Source organism: Trichosurus vulpecula, chromosome 4 (genome assembly GCF_011100635.1).
Source record: "Trichosurus vulpecula isolate mTriVul1 chromosome 4, mTriVul1.pri, whole genome shotgun sequence".
Taxonomy (NCBI): Eukaryota; Metazoa; Chordata; class Mammalia; order Diprotodontia; family Phalangeridae; genus Trichosurus; species Trichosurus vulpecula.
The window spans coordinates 186,997,200-187,018,876 of NC_050576.1; the positions used below are offsets into that span (position 1 = coordinate 186,997,200).

Below are 21,677 nucleotides of genomic sequence, written 5' to 3' on the forward strand. Positions count from 1 at the left end.
GGTACCACCTTACACCTGTCAGATTGGCTAATATGGCAGAAAAGGAAAATAATAAATGTTGGAGGGGGTATAAGAAAATTGGGGCACGTTGATGATTTGTGAACTGATACAGTTCTGGAGAGAAATTTGGAGCTACCCAAAGGGCACACACACATGCATATGCATACACACCTATCAAATAGTATCATACCTGTATTAACACTACACTATAGGTTTAAGTAGATTTTTTTAAGGCCAATAAAATACATCTTTATTTTTTATACTGCATTTACATTTTTTATTAATTTATTTTTAGTTTTCAGCATTCATTTCCACAAGATTCTGAGTTGCATATTTTCTCCCCATCTTTCTCTTCTCCCCATCCCAAGACATTGTGCACCCTGTCCCGCAATCTGTCCTCCCTTCCAAACCTACCTTCCTTGTCTCTTTTCTTTCTATTTTCCTGTAGGGCAAGATAGATTACTATACACCACTGACTGTATATCTTATTTCCCAGTTGCATGTAAAAATAATTTTTAACATTTGTTTTTAAAACTTCGAGTTCCACATTCTCTTCCTTCCTCCCTTCCCACCCACTCTCATTGAGAAGGCAAGCAATCCAATATAGGCTATACATGTGCAGTCATGCAAAACACCTCCATGATAGTCATGCTGTGAAAGACTAACTATATTTCCCTCCTTCCTATCCCAGCTCCCATTTATTCTGTTCTCTCTTTTATCAGTCTTTTTTCTTTTTTGAAAGAGGGAAGGCAGGGCAATTGAGGTTAAGTGATTTGCCCAAGGTCACACAGCTAGTATGTCAAATATCTGAGGTCAGATTGAAACTCAGGTCCTGCTGACTCCAGGGCTGGTGCTCTATTCACTGCGCCACCTAGCTGCCCCTGTGTCCTCTTTCGACCCTTTCCCTGTGTAACAACAATGTTGCTAGCAGCTACTGTGGAGGTGTAAGACCAACAACAAGAGTACACAGAAGGGCTACTAGCACAGGTTCTTTGATCTGCTTTTCTAAGTAAAACAACTTTAAGGGGTTAACAATCTCACTTAAATTAAACATACATATATCATTCACTTAGTTCAGGGGGGAAAGTCAGCACCCTGAACTTGAGAGCAAATGCTAACAAATTACAAGCAGAAATTATAAACAGAACAAAATAACACAAATCAGCAGACAGGCTTCTATCTGTCAGACCATAGACATTACATACATAGTTATCAGAGGGAGAAGCACCAACATCTGGGTTTTCAAAGCGGGGGGCTCCTATGGTTACCCAGAGTCTCTCTAGCCAAATCACCAACACTTTTCCAGTGAGTGTGCCCCCAAAACAAAATGCCAACCTCAGATCACATATACCCTGTTCAAGGCCCTGAGGGCTCAGTGTCTACTTAGCAAAACGGTGTGGGAAAGATCTTTAATCACAAGCACCACATCATATGCATTGTTTCCAATCAGTGAATCTTGATTCAAACAAAGGCAAGACTCAAAGACACTTAAGCACTCCAAAACAAAAGACAACAAAAAGCCACACTTTGCTTGCCATTACATTTGAAAGTCAAGACTCATCAAAGGTACTTGATTACCTCAGTGCTGAGAAGCACTCCAAAACAAAAGACAACAAAAGGTTCCACTTTACCTGATACAAACAAAGGCAAAACTCATTAAAGGCACTTGATTGCCTTAGCATTCCAAAAGAGAAAACAGTTTAAAAAAAAAGTCCCACCCTGCTTAACATTACACCCTCCTAAAGTGTTTGCTTCTGATTACCCCCTCCCCCCATTTGCTCTTCCTTCCATCATCCCCTCTTCTCCTATCCCCTTCCACCCTACTTTCTTCTAGGCTGAGATAGATTTCCATACCCAATTGAGTGTGTATGTTATTCCCTCCTCAAGCCAAATCTGATGAGAGTAAGGTTCATTCATTCCCTCTCACCTCCCCTCTCTTCCCTTCCACTGTGAAAGAGTTTTTTCTTTTTGCTTCTTTTATGTGAGATAATTTACCCCATTCTACTTCTGCCTTTCTCCTCTCAGTATATTCCTCTTACCCGTTAATTTTATTTAGATATCATCCATTCATATTCAACTCACCCTATGGGGTGTTCTCTCTCTCTATCACTCTCACTCTCTCTCTCTTTTCATATATTTATTTTTTCCCCTCCAACTACCCTAATACTGAGAAAGGTCTCATGAGTTATAAATATCATCTTTATGTAGGAAAATAAACAGTTCAACTTTAATTAAAGTCCCTTGTGATTTCTCTTTCCTGTTTACCTTTTCATGTTTCTCTTGAGTCTTGTATTTGAAAGTCAATTTTTCTGTTTAGCTCTGGTCTTTTCATCAAGAATACTTGATTGAATATCCATTTTTTCCCTTGCAGGTTTATACTCAGTTTTGCTGGGTAGGTGATTCTTGGTTTTAATTCTAGCTCCTCTGATCTCCAGAATATCATATCCCAATCCCTCCAATCCATTAATGTAGAAGCTGCTAAATCTTGTGTTATCCTGATTGTCATTCCACAATCCTTGAATTGTTTCTTTCTGGCTGCTTGCAATATTTTCTCCTTGACCTGGGAACTCTGAAATTTGGCTGCAGTATTCCTAGGAGTTTTCTTTTTGGGATCTCTTTCAGGAGGTAATCAGTGGGTTCTTTCAATTTCTATTTTAGCCTCTAGTTCTAGAACATCAGGGCCGTTTTCCTTGATAATTTCTTGAAAGATGAAATCTGGGCTCTTTTTTTGATCATGGCTTTCAGATAGTCCAGTAACTTTTAAATTATGTTTTCTAGGTCAGTGGTTTTTCCAATGAGATATTTCACATTGTCTTCTATTTTTTCATTCTTTTCGTTTTGTTTTATAATTTCTTGATTTATTATAGAGTTTTTAACTTCCATTTGCTCCATTCTGATTTTTAAGGAATTATTTTCTTTTTTATTTATCTATCCATTTATTCATTCATCCATTTATTTATTCACTCATCCATTTATTTGTTTGTTTTTGTGGGGTGGGAGGGCAATTAGGGTTAAGTGATTTGCCCAAGGTCACACAACTAGTAAGTTGTCAAGTGTCTGAGGCCAGATTTGAACTCAGGTCCTCCTGACTCCAGGGCTAGTGCTCCAGTCACAGCACCACCTAGCTGCCCCAAGAAATTATTTTCATTCAGTGAGCTTTTGGACCTCCTTTTCCATTTGGCCAATTCTGCTTTTAAAGTCCTTCTTCTCCTCATTGGCTTTTTGGACCTCTTTTGCCGTTTGAGTTAGTCTATTTTTTAAGTTGTTATTTTCTTCAGTATTTTTTGCGTGTCCTCTAGCAAGCTATTGACTCATTTTTTGTGATTTTCTTGCATCACTCTCATTTCTCTTCTCAATTTTTCCTCTACTTCTCTTATTTGATTTTCAAAATCCTTTTTGAGCTCTTCCATGACCTAAGACCAATTCATATTTTTCTTGGAGGCTTTGGATGTAGGAGCTTTGACTTTGTTGTCTTTTTCTGGTTGTACGTTTTGATCCTTTTTGTTATCAAAGTAAGATTCTGTAGTCTGAGGTTTTTTTTACATTGTTTGCTCGTTTCCCCAGCCGGTTACTTAACTTTTTAACTCTTTGTTAAGGTGGGACTCTGCTTCCAGTGTGGGGAATGTATTGTCCCAAGCTTCAAGGGTTTTTGCAGCTGTTTTCAGAGACACTTCTTGGGAACTGCAACTTTGTAGTTCTTCTAAGGTGAAATGATCAAAGGAGAGGTGTTTACTCCTCTTCTGGCCTGTGCTCTTGTATGTGAATGACCACAAGCATTTTCTGCCTTGGAACTGTGAGAAGGATTCCTTCTCCACTGCCTCCACAAGCTCCGCCACGCCAGCGCTCCTCCTGGCTCCAGGACTGTGACCCAGATTGAAGCATGTGCAAAGCAAGAGAATTCTGCCTTAGCACTAGCAAAGAGATCCCTCCAATCCCCCTCTGAGCAGCTGCTTGATTTCTCTACCGTCTGTGGGCCTAGAGCTCTGGAAGCAGCGAATGCTGCCACCTCCACCGGCCTGGGGCTGAACTTGGTCCTCTCTCACCCAGGTCTGACAGACCTTTACTACTGACCTTCTTAGTTGTCTTTGGCGGTTTGTGGGTTAATTCTGGAAACTGCCATAGCTGCCAGTGATTCAGTCCCCTGAGGCCTGTTCCATCCCCATCTGTCCCTTGTGGACTGCACTCCTCTCCCAGCTCAGTGCAATAGACCTTTCCTGTCGACTTTCCAGGTTGTCTTGTGCTGGAAATTTGTTTCACTCTGTCATTTTGTGGGTTCTGCTGCTCTAGAATTTGTTTAGAGTCATTTTTTAAAGGTATTTGGAGGGGTTTGGAGGAGAGCTCAAGTGAATTCCAGCTTTTACTCCATCATCTTGGCTCCACACCCATTAAGTAGATTTTTATGGTCTAGGCTAAAGAACACCCTAATTTATAACATTACTTCTTTGTGAAATGTCATTTAAATTTCAAATATCTAACTTAATATGAACATAACTTCTTTTCAAGTTCTGAGGACTAGTATTCCTATTTGAGGAATGAAAAGTTGGACATACTTTGTTTTTCTCAAATATTGATTTTATAATTTTCTTTCCAGCATAGACCTGAATACTCATCTCTTCCCTCTCTTTCTAGTTGCTTCCATTTTCTGGAAAAATTTTATGACACTTTTAACTGAAAAAGCATTTTGATGCTATTTGTTTGCATTGGTTATTTATTATGCTTCTAAGTAAGATACATGCACACTTATGATATCTTCTGGGAAGAACAAATGAAATGAAACTTAAAAACTATTTCTCAAGTTTAACTATAGTCAAACCTTAGTTAATTTGAGTTTTCTTTTATTGACCTTTTAGAAAAATGAGAAAATTTAAAAGAAAACAATGAGAGATTTATTCAGAGATTTAGTTTAAAAGAAAAGAGTTAACAAGTAAAGCTATCTTCTACACACTTTACATTGATCGCCTCTGTCATTATTTTTTAATATTTTATTTTTTTCCCCAATTACATGTAAAAAGAATTATTAGCATTCTTTTAAAAAAAATTTAGAGTTCCAAATTCTTCTTCTCCTCCCTCCCTGATATGGTAAAAATCTGATATAGGTCATAAATGTATGATCTTGTAAAATATATTTCCATATTAGTCATTTTGTGGAAGAAAATTAGAACAAAAAAGAGAGAGAGAAAGTGAAAAATAGTATGCTTCAATCTGTATTCAGACTCTTAGTTCTTTCTCTGGAGGCAAATAGCATTTTTCATCATGAATCCTTCAGAATTGTCTTGGATCATTGTATTGCTGAGAATAGCTAAAGCATTCATGGTTTGTTGTCATACTGTTTTGCTGTTCCCGTGTACAGTGTTCTCCTGGATCTGCTTTACTTCACTTTGTGTTAGTTCATGTAAGTCCTTCCAGATTTTTCTGAAATCATCCTGCTCTTCATTTCTTTCAGCACGATAGTATTCCATTATAATCACATACCACAAAAAAAAAAAAAGTGAAAATAGTGTGCTTTGGTCTGCATTCAGACTCCATAGTTTTTTCTCTAGATGTGGATAACATTTTCCATCATGAGTCTTTTGGAATTGTCTAAGATCATTATATTGTTGAGCAGAGCTACGTCTGTCAAAGTTGATTATCATACAGTGTTGCTGTTACTGTGTACAGTGTTCTGGTTCTGTTCACTCAGCATCAGTTCATGTAAGTCTTTCCAGGTTTTTCTGAAATTACCAGCTCTTCATTTTTTTTTCACTTAATAGTATTTTATTTTTTCCACTTAAATGTAAAGATAGTTTTCAACATTTCACTTCTATAAGATTTGGCATTCGGAATTTTTTTCTCCCACCCTGAGACATCCTGCAACCTGATATAGGCTTTACATGGTACAATCCAATTAGACATATTTCCACTTTAGTCATGTTGTGAAGGAAGAATCAGAACAAAAGGAGAAGAAAAAAAAAGAAGACAGTTTGCTTTGATCTGCATTCAGACTCCATAGATCTTTTTCTGGATGTGGAGAGCATTTTCTATCATGAGTTTTTTGGAATTGTCTTAGGTCATTGTATTGCTGAGAAGAGCTAAGTCTATCAAAGTTGGTCATCATATAGTGTTGCTATTGCTATGTACAGTGTTGTCTTAATTCTGCTCTCTTCACTCAGCATCAGTTCATGTTTTACTGTTTTAATATTTTTGTATTTGTAGTAACTTTCTCTTTTGGCCAGGAATCCTGAGGGTCTTCCGTTCCCAGTTTGATTTTTTTTGTTTGAGTTTTGATTAAAGGGGCCATCCCTTGATTCACTTCTTAAAGAGGCCTATTCACTGAATGGGCCTTACCTCACTCAAAGTGAGAACCCTGAAAAGACCTTAGCCTGAAAGGGCCAGGCTCTCCCAGTGCATCCTGGGCCATCTCCAGTCATCCTGGTAAATATTAGGCCACTGGACCCAGAAGGCTGTGGAGGAGAAAGTGAGGCTGGTGACCTTGCACAACTCTCCCTCACTCAGATCAAACTCAACTGCAAGTCATGTCATCATTTCCCTGATATTCCTCTTCAAGAACGAAGGACAAAGACAACAACAACACATGTTAGTCTTTCCGGGTTTTTCTGAAATCTGTTCATCATTTCTTATGGCACAATAGTACTCCATTACTATCATATACCGCAGCTTGCTCAGCCATTCCCCAGTTGACAGGCATCCCCTCAATTTCCAATTCTTTGCCACTACAAAAAGAGCTGCTATAAATATTTTTATACATATGGGTCCTTTTCCCTTTTTTGTGATCTCTTTGGGATACAGGCCTAGTAATAGTATTGCTGGATCAAAGGATATGCACAGTTTTATAGCCCTTTGGGCATAGTTTCAAATAGCTCTCCAGAATGGTTGGATCAGTTTACAATTCCACCAACAATGCATTAGTGTCCCAGTTTTCCTACATCTCCAAATTTGTCATTTTCCTTTTCTGTCAAGTTAGCCAATCTGATGGGTGTGAGGTCGTAGCTCGAGTTGTTTCAATTTGCATTTCTCTATAATCAATAGTGATTTAGAGCATTTTTACAGATGTCTTGATAACTTTGATTTCTTCATCTGAAAACCTCCGGTTCATATCCTTTGCCCATATAGCAATTGGGGAATGACTTGTACTCTTAAAAATTTGACTTACTCTTCTATAGTTAAGGAATGAGGCCTTTATCAGAGATAGTTGCTGTAAAATTCCGCCCCCCCCCCCCCCCCAGTTTTCTGCTTTGCTTCTAATTTTTGTCGCATTGGTTTTGTTTTTGCATAACCTTTTAAATTTAATATCATCAAAATCCATTTTACATTTTGTAATGCTCTTTTCTTTGGTCCTAAATTTTTCCCTTATCTATAGAGCTGACAGATAAACTATTCCTTGCTCCCCTAATTTGCTTATGGTATTACCCTTTTTGTCTAAATCATGTCCCCAATTTGGCCTTATCTTGTTAAATGGTGTAAGATGTTGGTCTATACCTAGTTTCTGCCATTCCATTTTCCAGTTTTCCAAAGCAGTTTTTGTTCAGTAGTGAGTTGTTAGATCTTTGGGTTTATCAAATTAAATTTCTCTGGTTGTTTACTACAATGTATTGTGTACCTAATCTAGTCTACTGATCTGCCACTCTCTCTCTCTCTTTTTTTTTTTTTTTGAGGGTGGAAGGCAGGGCAGTTGGGGCTAAGTGACTTGCCCAAGCTAGCAAGTGTCTGAGGCCAGATTTGAACTCAGGTCCTCCCGACTCCAGGGCTGGTGCTCTACTCACTGTGCCACCTAGCTGTCACTGCTACTCTATTTCTTAGCCAGTGCCAGATTGTTTTGATGATTATCGTAATACAGTTAGATCTGATATGGCTAGGCCACCTTCACATTTTTTTCACCGATTCCTTTGATATTTTTGACCTTTTGTTCTTCCAAATGAAATTTTCTTATGATTTTTTTTCTAGCTCTGTAAAGTAATTTTTTGGTAGTTTGATTGTTATAGCACTGAATAAGTAGGCTAATTTAGATAGAATTGTCATTTTTATCATATTTGCTCAGCCTACCCATGAACAATTAATATTTTTCCAATTGTTTAGATCTGACTTTATGTAAAAAGTGTTTTATAACTGTTCGTAGAGTTCCTGAGTTTGTTTTGGCAGGTAAACTCTGAAGTATTTTGTAATTTCTGCAGTTATTCTAAATGGAATTTCTCTTTCCGTCTCTTGCTGTTGGACTTTGTTGGTAATATATAGAAATGTTGATGATTTATGTGGAGTTACTTTATATTCTGCAGTTTTGCCAAAGTTGTTAATTATTTCGACTAGTTTTTTAATTGGTTCTCTAGGATTTTATAAACATATGATTATATCATCAGTAAAGAGTGATTGTTTTGTTTACTCATTGCCTCTCCTAATTCCTTCAGTTTCTTTTTCTTCTCTTATTACTGTAGCTAGCATTTCTAGAACAATATAGAGTAAGAGTGATGATAATGAGCATGTTTGCTTCACAGAACCCTGATCTCTTAGGGAAGGATTCTAGCTTATACCCAGTACAGACAATGCTTGCTGCTGGTTTTGGATAGATATTACTTAATCATTTTAAGGAAAGCTGCATTTATTCCTATTCTTAAGTCATTATTGAACAGAAAAATAATCTTGTGAATGGATCCCTAGTCATAAAAGTATGATTAAAATTAGGTTCATCATAGCAGGAAAGAGGGCTAAATAACATTTTTAGGATGGTACTCAAGAGAGTAAAGGGAAGCAGAGGTCTTTCTAGTTGTCGTTCAGTTAATCAAAGCCTTGTGTCTTCTGGTTAATTGTAATTTAAGCCTTAGTGGTGCTTTCACTGCTAATTTTTTTTAATTTGGAAAACTGTTTATGGTGATGTCTCCTTTGTTTTTAATCATTATTACTAGTTAGTCTAGAGTACATTCAACTTATAGTCAAAAGTAAGGCAAATGCTTTATACAAATGGCATATAAAGCTAATCTGTGTATCTTTTAATTATTATTTTTGTATAATTTTTTAAACCAACTTTTTTAGTGTGTCAGCCTTAGTTTTTCCTTTTCTGTCAGACACTGTGCAGTTAAAATAGCAGTTACAGAGCCCTTAGGTATCTGTCTTTAACAATAAAACTATAATGGTTTTCCAGGAATCCCTGTAATAAGTATTTTTTTACTTCTTTCTTTGTGTTGTTTCTATTTCCAGCTTTTAAAGCAAAGTTATGATTATTAGCTTCTATGAATCTTTAGAAAGTAACTAGTAGAACATGTGTATTAAATGTTTCATAGTTAATCCACATGCTACATTTTGTAGGAAAATGTATAGAGGACACTTCATTTATGAAGATTGCTTTTCTGTTGAATCTTTTCCATTTATTGAAATTTTGAAGCTTGTTTCTTAAATTTTGAGTGAACATTAGCATCCTTCACTCGGGTGTATCTTTGATCTTGCGTATAGGTCCCCTGCGAGCTAACCAGTGCTATATCATGTCTAGGCCAGAAAGGAACCTTTGTAAACAATGTGTGGTTTTGTTGTTTTTTTTTTTTTCCTCCCCTAAGTGCTGAGCATGATACCTACCTTGGAAACAGGGAGACTAGCTTGGAGTTAATCTCTATCTTTTTGTTGGTCAAGGTTCATTGTTGTTTAAATCTAGGAACTTGATAAATGATGTAGTGTACAAATATTGGATTTCTATTAAATGTCCAGGAATCTGCTTTTTGGGAAATTAGAATAAGAGGAGATTTTGGCTGGCCTTAAGGCTCAACTCTAGGAGGCTTTAAGAGAAAGTTAGATTAAAAACATTTCTTTGAGATTCCTGCCTTGGTTTGATTCCTATAAGGTAAAGAATGAATTGTATTAGTTTTATTAAAAAGAAGTCATAATTGACACTTCTAGGATTATGTAGAGTGATGAATTTACATTTTGAGAATCTGTAAAATCAAAGGAGGTTGTATGCAATGACCTCATAAAGTCTCTCATCGTTCTAAATTTATGATTTGGATTCAGATCCTAGCTTTTTGCCCCTTATTACCTGTGAGAACTTGGGAAAATCACTTTAATTCTCGGGATCTGTTTTTTCATTTGCAAAATGAAGACATTGCTCTTAGCGCCTTCTCTTCTGTTAATTATTTCTTATTTGTCCTGTGTATAGCTTGTTTGTATAGTTGTTTGTATTTCTCCCCCATTAGACTGTGAGCTCCCTGACAGCAGATGCTATCTTTTGCTTTTGTTTGTATCCCCAGAGCTTAAAAGACTGCTTGCTATATAGTAGGCATTGAATATTTTTTTAATATAATTCTTGAATTCATTTTGAAATCCCACTTCAGTTTTGGACTGTGCTGACCCAACCAATTTCCTGAGGCTTTCTAGAAGGTATATCTCATCATGGCCCATTATACTTGAAGTAACCCCCTAGTGAAAAATAACTGTTTTGAAAAACTTTGTGGAACTTAGCTTTTTGGCTTTCCACAAAGAGAGCTCTTTGTAAAATAGGGGAAAACTGAATTTTATCCCAAGTATGTTGTTTTTTTAGAGCTTGGATAGGATTGACCTCTGTAGCAGGGGAGCATAACTTTCTTTGTTACTTCTTTGGTCTGCTGAAATTGTGGATAACTTGCTTAATCTCTTCAACATGTGTGAGAGAAATTGCAGCACAGAAAGGGTTATCACAGAATGGACATATTTCTCAAACGTCAGAGAAACTGGAGGAATACCTTATCAGCTTTTTCGTTACTTCTCTCAAATTTATGAATTAGCTAGAACTTGTAATCATTTTCTTATAGAGCCAGAAGTCTAAATTGCTCCATATTTTGGCATTTAAAACTGACATATATATATATATATATAATAATGCTTTTAACAGTTAAAAAATCTTATTTGCTGAATTGTTTAAGATGGTATGGGATTTAATTTTATGGAAATTTTTATTTGATATAGGCTATTGTCTGAACTAAGTTCACGAGTTTAAATTGGTATTCTTTTTGTTTCAGAAATACACGCCACAGGATTTAACTATCAGAATGAAGATGAGAAAGTTACATTGTCTTTCCCTAGTACCCTCCAAACAGGTAAGCAGCGTAATAATATTCAGAAAAATTCTGAGATATACAACTTATTTTTTATTCAGAATATCTTAGTTTTTCAGTGTTTTATTTTGATTAACTTCTTGAAAATGAACATGTTTAGTTATCATCCATAATATATGTATCCCACATATTTCTGATAACATGTATAAGCATTCAGTTTGAAATTATGTTATGACTTGTTCGTTTTTAGTAGATTAAATATTATGGCAGATGTTTTGGAAGATTCAGATTCATGGAAACTAGTCCAACTCCTAGGTCAACAGAGTTTTCTTTTTAAATAAAAGAAAGATGAACTAAGGGAGAAAAGTACTCATTTTATCCTGTTTTAAATGGGTCATCTTGTGTAATTCACTATAGTATTCAAAGAACATGTGTATAAATCAAAATCATGTTTTTCCTCTGAATTAGATTTATAATTTCAGAGATGTTTTATCCTAATTTTTAGCTAGCTGATATTCACTCAGAAAACTTTTTGTACACCAGGAAGTTATTGGTCTATAGGGTGGTTAAATAAAGGGGGTCTGCTGTTTGAAACAGCCTTACAGGGAATGCTTTTCATGAGACAGGAATCCTTTTGTAATGGAAATACTCATTCCAGAATTTATCTGCTTTGACGGTTCAGATGGTATCAGATTTTCTCAAAGCAGGTCCTACCAATATTTTAGAAGGCAAGGCATCAACTATTACAACTAAAGTAATGATATTCCAACAGTGAAGGATTTATTTTAAATTCATACCTGGTTGAAACCTTGGCAAAGCAATATTGGTCCAGAAAAATCTTGAGTGACTGCAAATTTCATCCCTAAGCATTGGTGATTATTACATCTGTATGCGATTTTACATCACATATAATATATGCGTGTGTGTGTGTATTTATAATATGCATAATATATCTATGTATGTATATGTATATTTTATCATCAACGTTGTCATCATCAGTAATTGCCTAGGCATTTATTGCAAGTGGTGAACTCCAGAATGGGTTGATCAATATTTGTTGAGATTTTGCTTTCCCCAAATTTTATAATTTGAAAAGTACAGTGTGGGCTATCTCTTATACTTTCCACTGTGTTTACACAATCTTCTTTGTGTTTTGGCAGTCTTGCCAGTGATTCTGAAATGCTTTACCCACTTGTGTGGTCCTTGCTGAAAGTTGAACTGGAAATGGAAGTTGGGGGAGAATCAGAGTCTTGGAGTTCAAGGACAGAATCTGTACTATGTGAATGATTGGTGGTGATGTGTCTTTACTTTTCTCCCCAGAGGTTGGAAGGGGCTACGGGGAATATAGTAATGGATTATGTGCCTCTCAAGTGCCACTTGTCCTGTGCTAGTGGGATTCTATTTATATGGCTGGTCATGCATTCTTAAATAAATTTTTAATTCTAATGAAGAATTAATTTTTTTCTACTAAGTTGAGTTCTAGCAGCATATAGATAAAATTATTTTAACTTTGTTTTTTATTCTATGAAGTTTCTAGTAACATGTTACTGGGTAGTATGTTTTCCATCTATAATAATAAAAGCTGAAGTTGTTACAGTATGTAGTTTTATTCATTTTTGTTGAATAAGCTCTGGTAACTGTCATTTTGGTCAAATGAAGATATAGCTACTCCCCCAAAAGGTGAAATAAATTTTTAAACAAACCACTACCAGACCATACCAGCCTTATTCTGTCTCTTTTTGCCTGATTATTAAGATGTGTATTATTTACCTTATTAGAATTATAGTCTGTATTATTATGGATTCCACACTTGAAAAGGAGCTTAGATATTCAGTGATCTATTTCATCCATTTTACAGTCAGTCAGTAATCATTTAAGGGCCTGCTTTGTGTTCAGCATTAGAGAAACAAAGGTAAAAGACAGTTCTTTTCTAGGAGCTCATAGTATAATGGGAGAGACAACACAAAAAGAGCTATGTACACACAAGGTATAGTCAGGATAAATTGGAGATGATCAGCGGAGGGAAGGTGCTAGCATTAAGGGAGATTAGGAAAAGCTTGGAGAAGGTGGGATTTTAGTTGGGACTTGAAAAAGAAGCCAGGAGATAAGAGTCGATGAATGTGAGAGTTCCAGATGTTGGGGACAGCTGGAGAAAATGCTCAGAGTCAGGAAATGGAGTGTCCAGTAGATTGCAGAGAATGTGGTAGGATGAGTAAAGTGTTAAGACTAGAAAAATAGAGACTGTAAGGACAATATTGCAATTCTTACTTCCTGATTAATTTTTATTATCATCTGTTGCAGGAATTCTAGCATTGTGTCACCATGGTTCTTTATTTTATCTTCAAAAAAGAATGGATAGGACTAGATTCTGACAGTCAGGGGAGAATGATACTAGAAAAAAACATTTGGCATTTCTGTGCTGTCGGTTTAAATCTGACATCGGTTACTTGCAAACCAGCCATCAGGAACTATAAGGTGAATTACTACAAAATGACTTAGTGGTTTGTGTTTTATTCATTAAAAGACAGTGTTTCATTATCCCCCATTAGCTTCCTAGCTTTGTGCTAAGGCCCAAGGAATTTAAGAGTCCAGAGTGAAATACTTGGGAACAATGTGTTGATGGGTAGAAACACAATGTGTTGATGGGTAGAAACTTAGGTTGCTGCTTTAAACAGTACTGTGGATGGTTTCCAGGTCCATTGTCCTGCTTCTTTAAAGAGTGCCTAATTTGTTTTAAGAGAAACAGAATATCTGCTTTTAATTGATTTAAAGCTACTTGGTGTAATCTTTATTTTCAAATTCTTTTCTGTGAGGCTGCATGTGTCTTCTTATGGTGAAGGGAGAGAGGTTCTCTTTACTTTGAATTTCCTTTGAATGTCTTCCCTAATAACAGCATCAAATTTTCAGTAGATCTAGGTGGGCATTAGTAATCTTTCTTCTTTACCTTATTACACCACTAGTCATTGTGCAAACTAGTTAACTTGCAGTTGAGCAAAAATAATTTTTGAAACTGGCACCATCAGGTATGCTGGCTGGGTTGCATGTAGCCATTGTAATACTTAGCAACCTCAGCATTGGTGGTGGTTAGTGTCCTGTGGAGTAGCACTTTTCATGGTGAAGTACCAGTTAGTAGCTATTCAAATTTAGAGCCATTTCAGCCCTTTCGTTAAAAAAAACCAACAACCACCATTTCTCATTGATTTTTTAAAAATTCCTTAAGAAGCCAGGATAGTTTAAAGAACTAGTTCCCTTTTGTCTCAGTTTTCTTTTAAATTCATATACTAGATTGACATTTATTGTCCTAGGTCTCTAAGCATTTCTTCTTCAAGAGACATGAGAAAGAACATAAGAGATATAGAACATTTTTTATTTTGGGGTTTCTTCTCATTTCCTTTTAACAAAGTGGCATGTGAGTGAGGTGTGTTTATCAAGCAACATGATAAATACATGCAAGAACACATATCCATGTAGGTGACCTTCCCTGTAAATTAGTCAGTGCCCTTGAGAAGTTATATACATTCCAGTGATGCTATTAATATTTAAGTTATTTTTAGAACTCTTCTTTCAAAACTGCTTTCAAAACCAACTTAGAAGCCCCACTCAAAAAATCAGTTATTGTTTTCTAGTCACCTTGTTTTTGTCCAGGGTATTTTGCCCATTTCAATCAGCCACCTTATTTGTCCCCAGAGTCCTTGGCATTGTAGAATTAAAGGAGTTGCACGCCATCTTGGAGTGGGGGGGGAGGTAGAAATGGGGAGAAAATTCATAATTCAAACTCTTGTGAAAATTAATGCTGAAAACTAAATAAATTAAATAAATTAAAAAAAAAGAATTAGAGGAGTTGCATGCCATTTGGCTTGTCACTTACCCTATGCAAAGCCCACTGACTTTCAGTTGAAATCTGTTGTGTTGTCTCTCCCTGTTACAATGTGAGTGCCTGAAAAGCAAGGACTGTCTTTTTTTTTTTATTTGTATTCCTAGAACTGTGTACGTAGTAAGCACTTAATAAAAACATGCTTCTTCATTGATTCATTTATACATGATTAACTGATGATATTCAAGCTTTAGGTTCTGAAGTTTTGAAAGGGGCATTCCCAAACATTCTGAATAATAGCAGCATAATTTAGACTAAGTGTGTGGCTTGAAGTGATTGCTTGAATAATGATGGTACTTTTCTGGGTATATAAGTTCTAATGTGTTTCTTTATAGTCATATTCCTAATTAAATTTATGAATCTTCCAAGCAGTATGCTTAGATTGTTAGGAATTAGTAATAAAGTTGATATTTTTCATTGTGTAGCCTATTATGTGAAATGTAGGTAACAATTTTGTAGTTGCTGATTTCTAGTAATTTTAAATTTATATCTTGAACCCTAGAAGCCCTTGTAATCTCTTCATTCTGGAAGTCAGATTCAGATGAAATGGTTGTGCTGAGCTGGGGCAGAATGAAATTGTCTAGCTTATCTGACATTGTTGTTGGCATTGTATTGTGTATAGATTAAGCATATGTAATTGTTTGTTATTTGAAAAGTTACATAAGCTTCATGGTTCATTTTATTGACATCTTGCAGACCAATCCTTGACTTTTCATAAAGGATTACATGGTGTCAAGATGAAGAACCATTGTTCTATTTTGAGTGAACCTAGATAACAAAGATTATTGATGGAGTTTTTCTTAGGGACTTATTATTTATTATGTTTATTTTAACAATTTTTAAAATTTTATTAACATTGACACATATTTCAATATACAAAGAAAGCAAAAAAGAGCAGTTGAAATTTTCTTCTGTTATATAGTTGTCATACACACACACACACACACACACACCTTTTTTTAAAGATAGGTGTATGGCAGCATAGATTCAAGTCCTGTCGCTGACATGCGCTGACTCTGTGGCCTTGAGCAAGTCCTCTCAGTGCATTAGCAGTTCTCAAAGACTGTAAGTTGAAAAGAAGGTGCCAGCTGGTTCAGGGGGTTTCCAGGATCAATGAAATTACAAGTCTGGTCATTTTCCTTTACGTTATTGTAGATATAATTTGTTATCCTGGTTCTGTATATTTGATTTGGCATCAGTTCATATGCAAATCTTACCAAGATTCTCTCAGTTCTTGATACTCATGATTTCCAAAGGTGCAATAATATTCCTTTATATTTTTATGTCATATTTTGCCCAGCCATTCCTATTTTAGTAATTTTAGACTAAAAGTTAATGAAGTGACATGCATACGTGAGCTTATTCATGTTTGTTAAATAAGATCTGATACTAACTGTGATTTTGGTCATGTGAAAATGTTAAAACACCGCCCCCACCACCACCAAAAGGTGAAATAGATTTTTTTTTTGCCTTTTTTGGCAGGGCAGTTGGGGTTAAGTGACTTGCCCAAGGTCACACAGCTAGTACAAGTGTCAAGTGTCTGAGGCTGGATTTGAACTCAGGCCCTCCTGACTCCAGGGCTGGTGCTCTACTCACTGTGCCACCTAGCTGCCCCGAAATAGATTTTTAAACAAGTGAAAGCTATTAAGGTTCGCCCTAGAATTATTCCTGGCACCTTAATTTTAGTTATCTCTTTATTTCTAAGGCCAACATTAATTTCATGATAGTGATTTTCATTTGTCCTCTGTCACAGGTACAGGAACCTTGAAGATAGATTTTGTTGGAGAGCTAAATGATAAAATGAAAGGTTTCTATAGAAGTAAATACACCACTCCTTCTGGAGAGGTGCGTTATGCTGCTGTCACACAGTTTGAGGTATGTACTGTTTTCCCTACTACTTTAGTTTTTTAAATATTAGTATTTGAAGTCAAGTTTATTCCATTATGTTGAGTAACTAGTCAAAGCCAGATGATATTAGCCTTAACTGTGTTTGTGGTTTCAAGAATCTTTGTCTGATCTTCAGTAAAATAACTATAATGGTGATTGAATTTATACTTCATGTCCCAAAAGTCTTAGCCCAGTTTTAAATGTTTAAAACTGGGCTGAGATTTTTTGGGACATCCTGTACAGATTCATTTACAAGAAACAAAATCAGACAGATAGATACTGAACTGGATATCTGGTATTTGGATTGATTATAGAAACAGTACTCTTCATAATCAGAAGCATTCTTTTAGTGTTTGAAAAGTGGCAATTTCCTACTAAAACTGGACCATCTAAAGAATGAAGATTATTTCCTGTGTAATGAGAAGTTTTCCTTTGAGCTTTTAGGTTTTGGCTTTATCTGAAATAGATTTGCTTTGTTTTCTTTTAAGAAAGATTCATTTGTTGGGTTTAAATTTTTTGCTTTTTTCCTCAATTTTTTTTGTGAACTTGTAGAGAAGTACATTTCTTTTTATTCATCAGGAGATATGTATCCTGTTCCTACTTTTGCTATTGCATTGCTATTCCTACTTTTCCTGTTAAAGAATGAAGCACATCAAGATATCTAGAATTGAATTCTAAGAGCTAGATAAGTTGAGGAAAACTAGTCCGATGGAAACTTAAAAACAATGTACTCCCTGCATTTCAAAAGGTCTTTCTATTTCTTTGCCCCATAACTGTTTTACATTATTTTTTAATAAGAGTTGACTTTTCTTCTTGTTCTAGCCTTATATATTTAGTTATTGATTATTACATGCTTTCTCCTATCAGGATGAATATTATTGGTAAATCTGTTTGTATTAAGCCTAAAATAAATGCTGTAATATTTTGTGATGAAAGCAGAATTATAATTTAAACTATTACTATGCTATTTATCATCAAGGCCTTTAGTAGATGATAGCCAGTGAAAAAAGTGGAATGTTTGTAATTTCTTCATGAAGTTTCCTATGTTGCTAATTTAAAAAAATTTCTTTTCTTAAGGCTACTGATGCCCGTAGGGCTTTTCCTTGCTGGGATGAACCTGCTATCAAAGCAACATTTGACATCTCTTTGGTTGTCCCTAAGGACAGAGTAGCTTTATCAAACATGGTGTGTATGTGTAAATAAGTAGTTTGGAATTTGTAACAAGCTGTCAGAAGTTTGGTTTACTGATTTAACTTTTTCTTAAATGCTTTTATTTGAATCTGCTGTCTATATTCTTTTGAAAGAAATGTCCTCTTAGAGAACAATTGAATGTAAGTAGCTAAGCAAGAATCAAGTTAAAACTACTAAAATTTTTATTACGTGGTGGGAGAATGTGTTTTGGCTTTTTCTCAATAAGCTTCAAGATTTATATTTGTGTTATAGAGGGGAATTGTATTTGTAGTTAATCATATTTTAGAACCATATTTCTATTTAACCAGGGCTAATCTTACTCATAAGTAGCAGTCCAAGTGTATGATGATATTTGAAGAACTGCCATGACCAGTGATAATACAATTAGGCAGTGCTGGAAGCATTCATGATAATGATTCCATTAGCACTGGAAAGACACTACTGCTTAGAAACCTCCAAACAGACCTCTCCCACCCTGAGTGGCTAAAACATTCCACAATTATGTTCCTTTGTTCTTTGTCAGCTAATTAAAAAGCAAATATCCCTGGGAAAGGTGTAATACCTAAAGCCAAAATAGTCATTTATACCTTTAGGTCAATAAGTTTTTCCTGTTCTTTCCCAAGACCTGATTTTGTTGACATAAGCAGGAAGACAGGTACCTGAGTTGAGGGAGGTAATGGAACCTATCAGGCATAAAATTGGTTGGGACTTTCACAGGCAAACTTTGGTCACTTTCCCAAACTGTCTGATGTTGGATGATTGGTTAAGAAAGGCTTCCATCCTTCTAAAAATATTTGTAACTCATATATAGTATAACATTTTCCCATTTATAATTTCTTTATATTCACCTGCTCCAAGTATCTTTTTTTCCTCCAAGTATCTTTTACGATATAAATCTTCCTCAGAAAAGTTATATCCTTAACATCCTAGTATGAGTGAGTTAGAGAGCTTTCAGTGGTTAGGGTTAAGGTACTAGATTGGGAAAGTCAGGACTGTGTATAGAACTGGGCCTGTTGTGGATGGGAATTGATAGGGAGCTAAATGGGAAAGAAGGGCCCGAAGAAAAACTTTATGAATTTTGCAGTTTTATTTTTGTAGACTAGCTGTGCTTGTCAGTGGCTAACATTTTTTCTTTCTTTTTCTGCTATTTGAAAGAATGTAATTGACCGAAAACCATACCCTGATGATGAAAATTTGGTTGAAGTGAAATTTGCCCGAACACCTGTCATGTCAACATACTTAGTGGCTTTTGTTGTGGGAGAATATGACTTTGTTGAGACGAGGTCAAAAGATGGTGTGTGTGTTCGTGTTTATACACCTGTTGGCAAAGCAGAACAAGGAAAATTTGCGTTGGAGGTAAATGTATTTGTTGGGGATCTATGTTGGAGGGTTTGTATTCTTAATAGATTATTTTCTAGTTTATATTATCAAGTAAAATTTGTTTTGTCTTTGTGGTTTTGTTGCTGTTGGGGTAACAGGAAATCTGAACTTGGTATTGAATTGTTCTTTTGCAGCATGTAAATTAAAGAATCCAAGTTATGATAAAAAGAGATACTGACTTTTCTCCAGGAACAGGAGGATAATAGTGTAGCTATAACTTTAGTACTATCATTGACAAGAACTTGGATAACCGTATACTTTTTTGTAAATCCTGAGATTTGGATATTCTTTGGGAAATGGTGTTTTCTGTGTTTAGAAACCTGATGTCTCTGGATTAGTTTCAGATTTCCCTTGTGATTTATCTGCCAATTACAATCAAAAGCTTTATCAGGTCTGTCCTTGTGTTTATTTATTTTGTAGGTTGCTGCTAAAACTCTGCCTTTCTATAAGGACTACTTCAATGTTCCTTATCCTCTACCCAAAATTGATCTCATTGCTATTGCAGACTTTGCAGCTGGTAAAGTAAATTTCATTTTATTGCTGAATTGTATTAATCTTTGAATTATATTTTAAGAAAGTAGAATGTATTAAAATATCTGTAATTTTTTTGTGTTTATTTTATAAAGGTGCCATGGAGAACTGGGGCCTTGTTACATATAGGTATGTTAACAGTACATTGTCCTGCCTTACTTTTGCTTTCCTAGTTTTTATATATAAGGACTGCTGACTTTGGACTTCATCCAATGTGAATGTTAAACAATTACAAAGTAGTATAACAGGCTTAAGAATTTTTTTTTCCTTTTTTAAAAAAAAATCCCCCTGGAGTACATTTCAGAAAATCATATGAGCGCTTGAAGCACTTCATGCAAATTTGGAGGATTTCAACATGAGCCCTAGTAGAATTTTCCAGATGATTCTTGTCATACCTTTCATTTTAATTGATGTACGATCTCCTCATAGTAGTTCTATAGTTATTTCTGCAGCATTGAAAACTGGCCTCAGTTGTGTATTTTCTAACTTAGGTTTTTACATCTCTGTTACCAGAAACGTTAGGTTTTTAAAGCACTGTCTGTAAACAAGTTCCCAGTTTCCATTTTCAGTTGTCTGCTCAGATGAACTACATTTCAAACAGACAGCTCAGTGTTTCGTTTTTTGTTTATGTGGAATGCATTTTTTTCTCTTCTCCATTTTTAGAGAAACACAAGATTCTTCCTTATCTTCTAGATGAAATTCCATGATTTTAGGCAGCCTCATATTTTATCTTCAAAGTGAGAAGATGCCTTTCTGGTTAAGTTTTTGATCTTTTATAAGTACTCAAGTTCTATTAAGATCTAATCTAATTTTATTTTTTTCTGTCCTTACATTGCATACAATGGAATAATGTTTTCCTTGTAGGTCTCTGGAATTGAATTTGATATTTTTATGTACTATTTTGCAGGAAACTTTTTTTCAGTGTATTTTCCTGTCATTACTTTGATTTTTCTTGCTGTGTTAATCAGCCTGTTTTTTTTTTTTTTTCTTTTTAAACGTAGGGAGACTGCATTGCTTATTGATCCAAAAAACTCCTGTTCTTCATCCCGTCAGTGGGTTGCTCTGGTTGTGGGACATGAACTCGCCCATCAATGGTTTGGAAATCTTGTTACTATGGTATCTAATATTTTTAAGTGTTTTCAATATATTTACCTTCATCCTGCTACTGCTGCACATCCTCTTGACTACACAGCATTTCTGGGGTAGGCTGGAGTATTGTGCACAAGGAAATAATTGGGTGATGGAGAGAAATTATTTTAAAAGATCTACCTTGAAAAGTGAGTTTCAGAATCCTTCTATTGCTTGGGTGTTTTTAAATATTACTTGTTCAGCAGAAAAGGTGTTAAACTTGTTTCACATTTGTTTATAAGTGTTTTCACTGACTAAAATAAGCATTAAGTTACTATAAGACAGGGTTCTGATGAGGTACCAAGCTTTAAATAGCTATTTTGATGCTGGTTGGAGTTTTTGGGGGTCACTTCTTAAAACATTTGAAATAATTTTTATGAGTCCCTTTTGTTTTTACATTACAGTCATTTCTGGATATAATCTCTCTGTGTAGTATTTCTCCCCCCTAACCCCCTTCTTTTAAGTGGGAATCAAAGCAAAGAGAAAGTGGTGTAGCTGAAAGGTGTTTATAAATTCCCACACTGTAATACTGAAAACCTTGTTTACTAGATTTCTGCAGTGAATAGTCCCTGTCCTTCAGACTTAGTCTGCCACTCTTCTCTCACCCCCTAAACAAATACTATTTATGGAAGCCAACTGTGTTAGAGGTTGGGAAGTAGATTGCTGTGCCAAAAGCACAG

General features: G+C 35.5%; 1 protein-coding gene across 1 annotated transcript in view; it reads left to right on the top strand.

Annotated features, from left to right (window-relative positions):
• NPEPPS (aminopeptidase puromycin sensitive) overlaps positions 1-21,677 on the top strand; it is a 77,031-nt gene that overhangs the window by 21,428 nt on the left and 33,926 nt on the right. The window contains exons 3-9 of the mRNA XM_036753716.1: positions 10,971-11,048; positions 16,634-16,755; positions 17,845-17,952; positions 19,114-19,314; positions 19,759-19,855; positions 19,965-19,998; positions 20,871-20,985. Of these exons, the coding sequence (XP_036609611.1) occupies positions 10,971-11,048; positions 16,634-16,755; positions 17,845-17,952; positions 19,114-19,314; positions 19,759-19,855; positions 19,965-19,998; positions 20,871-20,985 (755 nt within the window). The remainder of the gene's footprint in view (positions 1-10,970; positions 11,049-16,633; positions 16,756-17,844; positions 17,953-19,113; positions 19,315-19,758; positions 19,856-19,964; positions 19,999-20,870; positions 20,986-21,677) is intronic.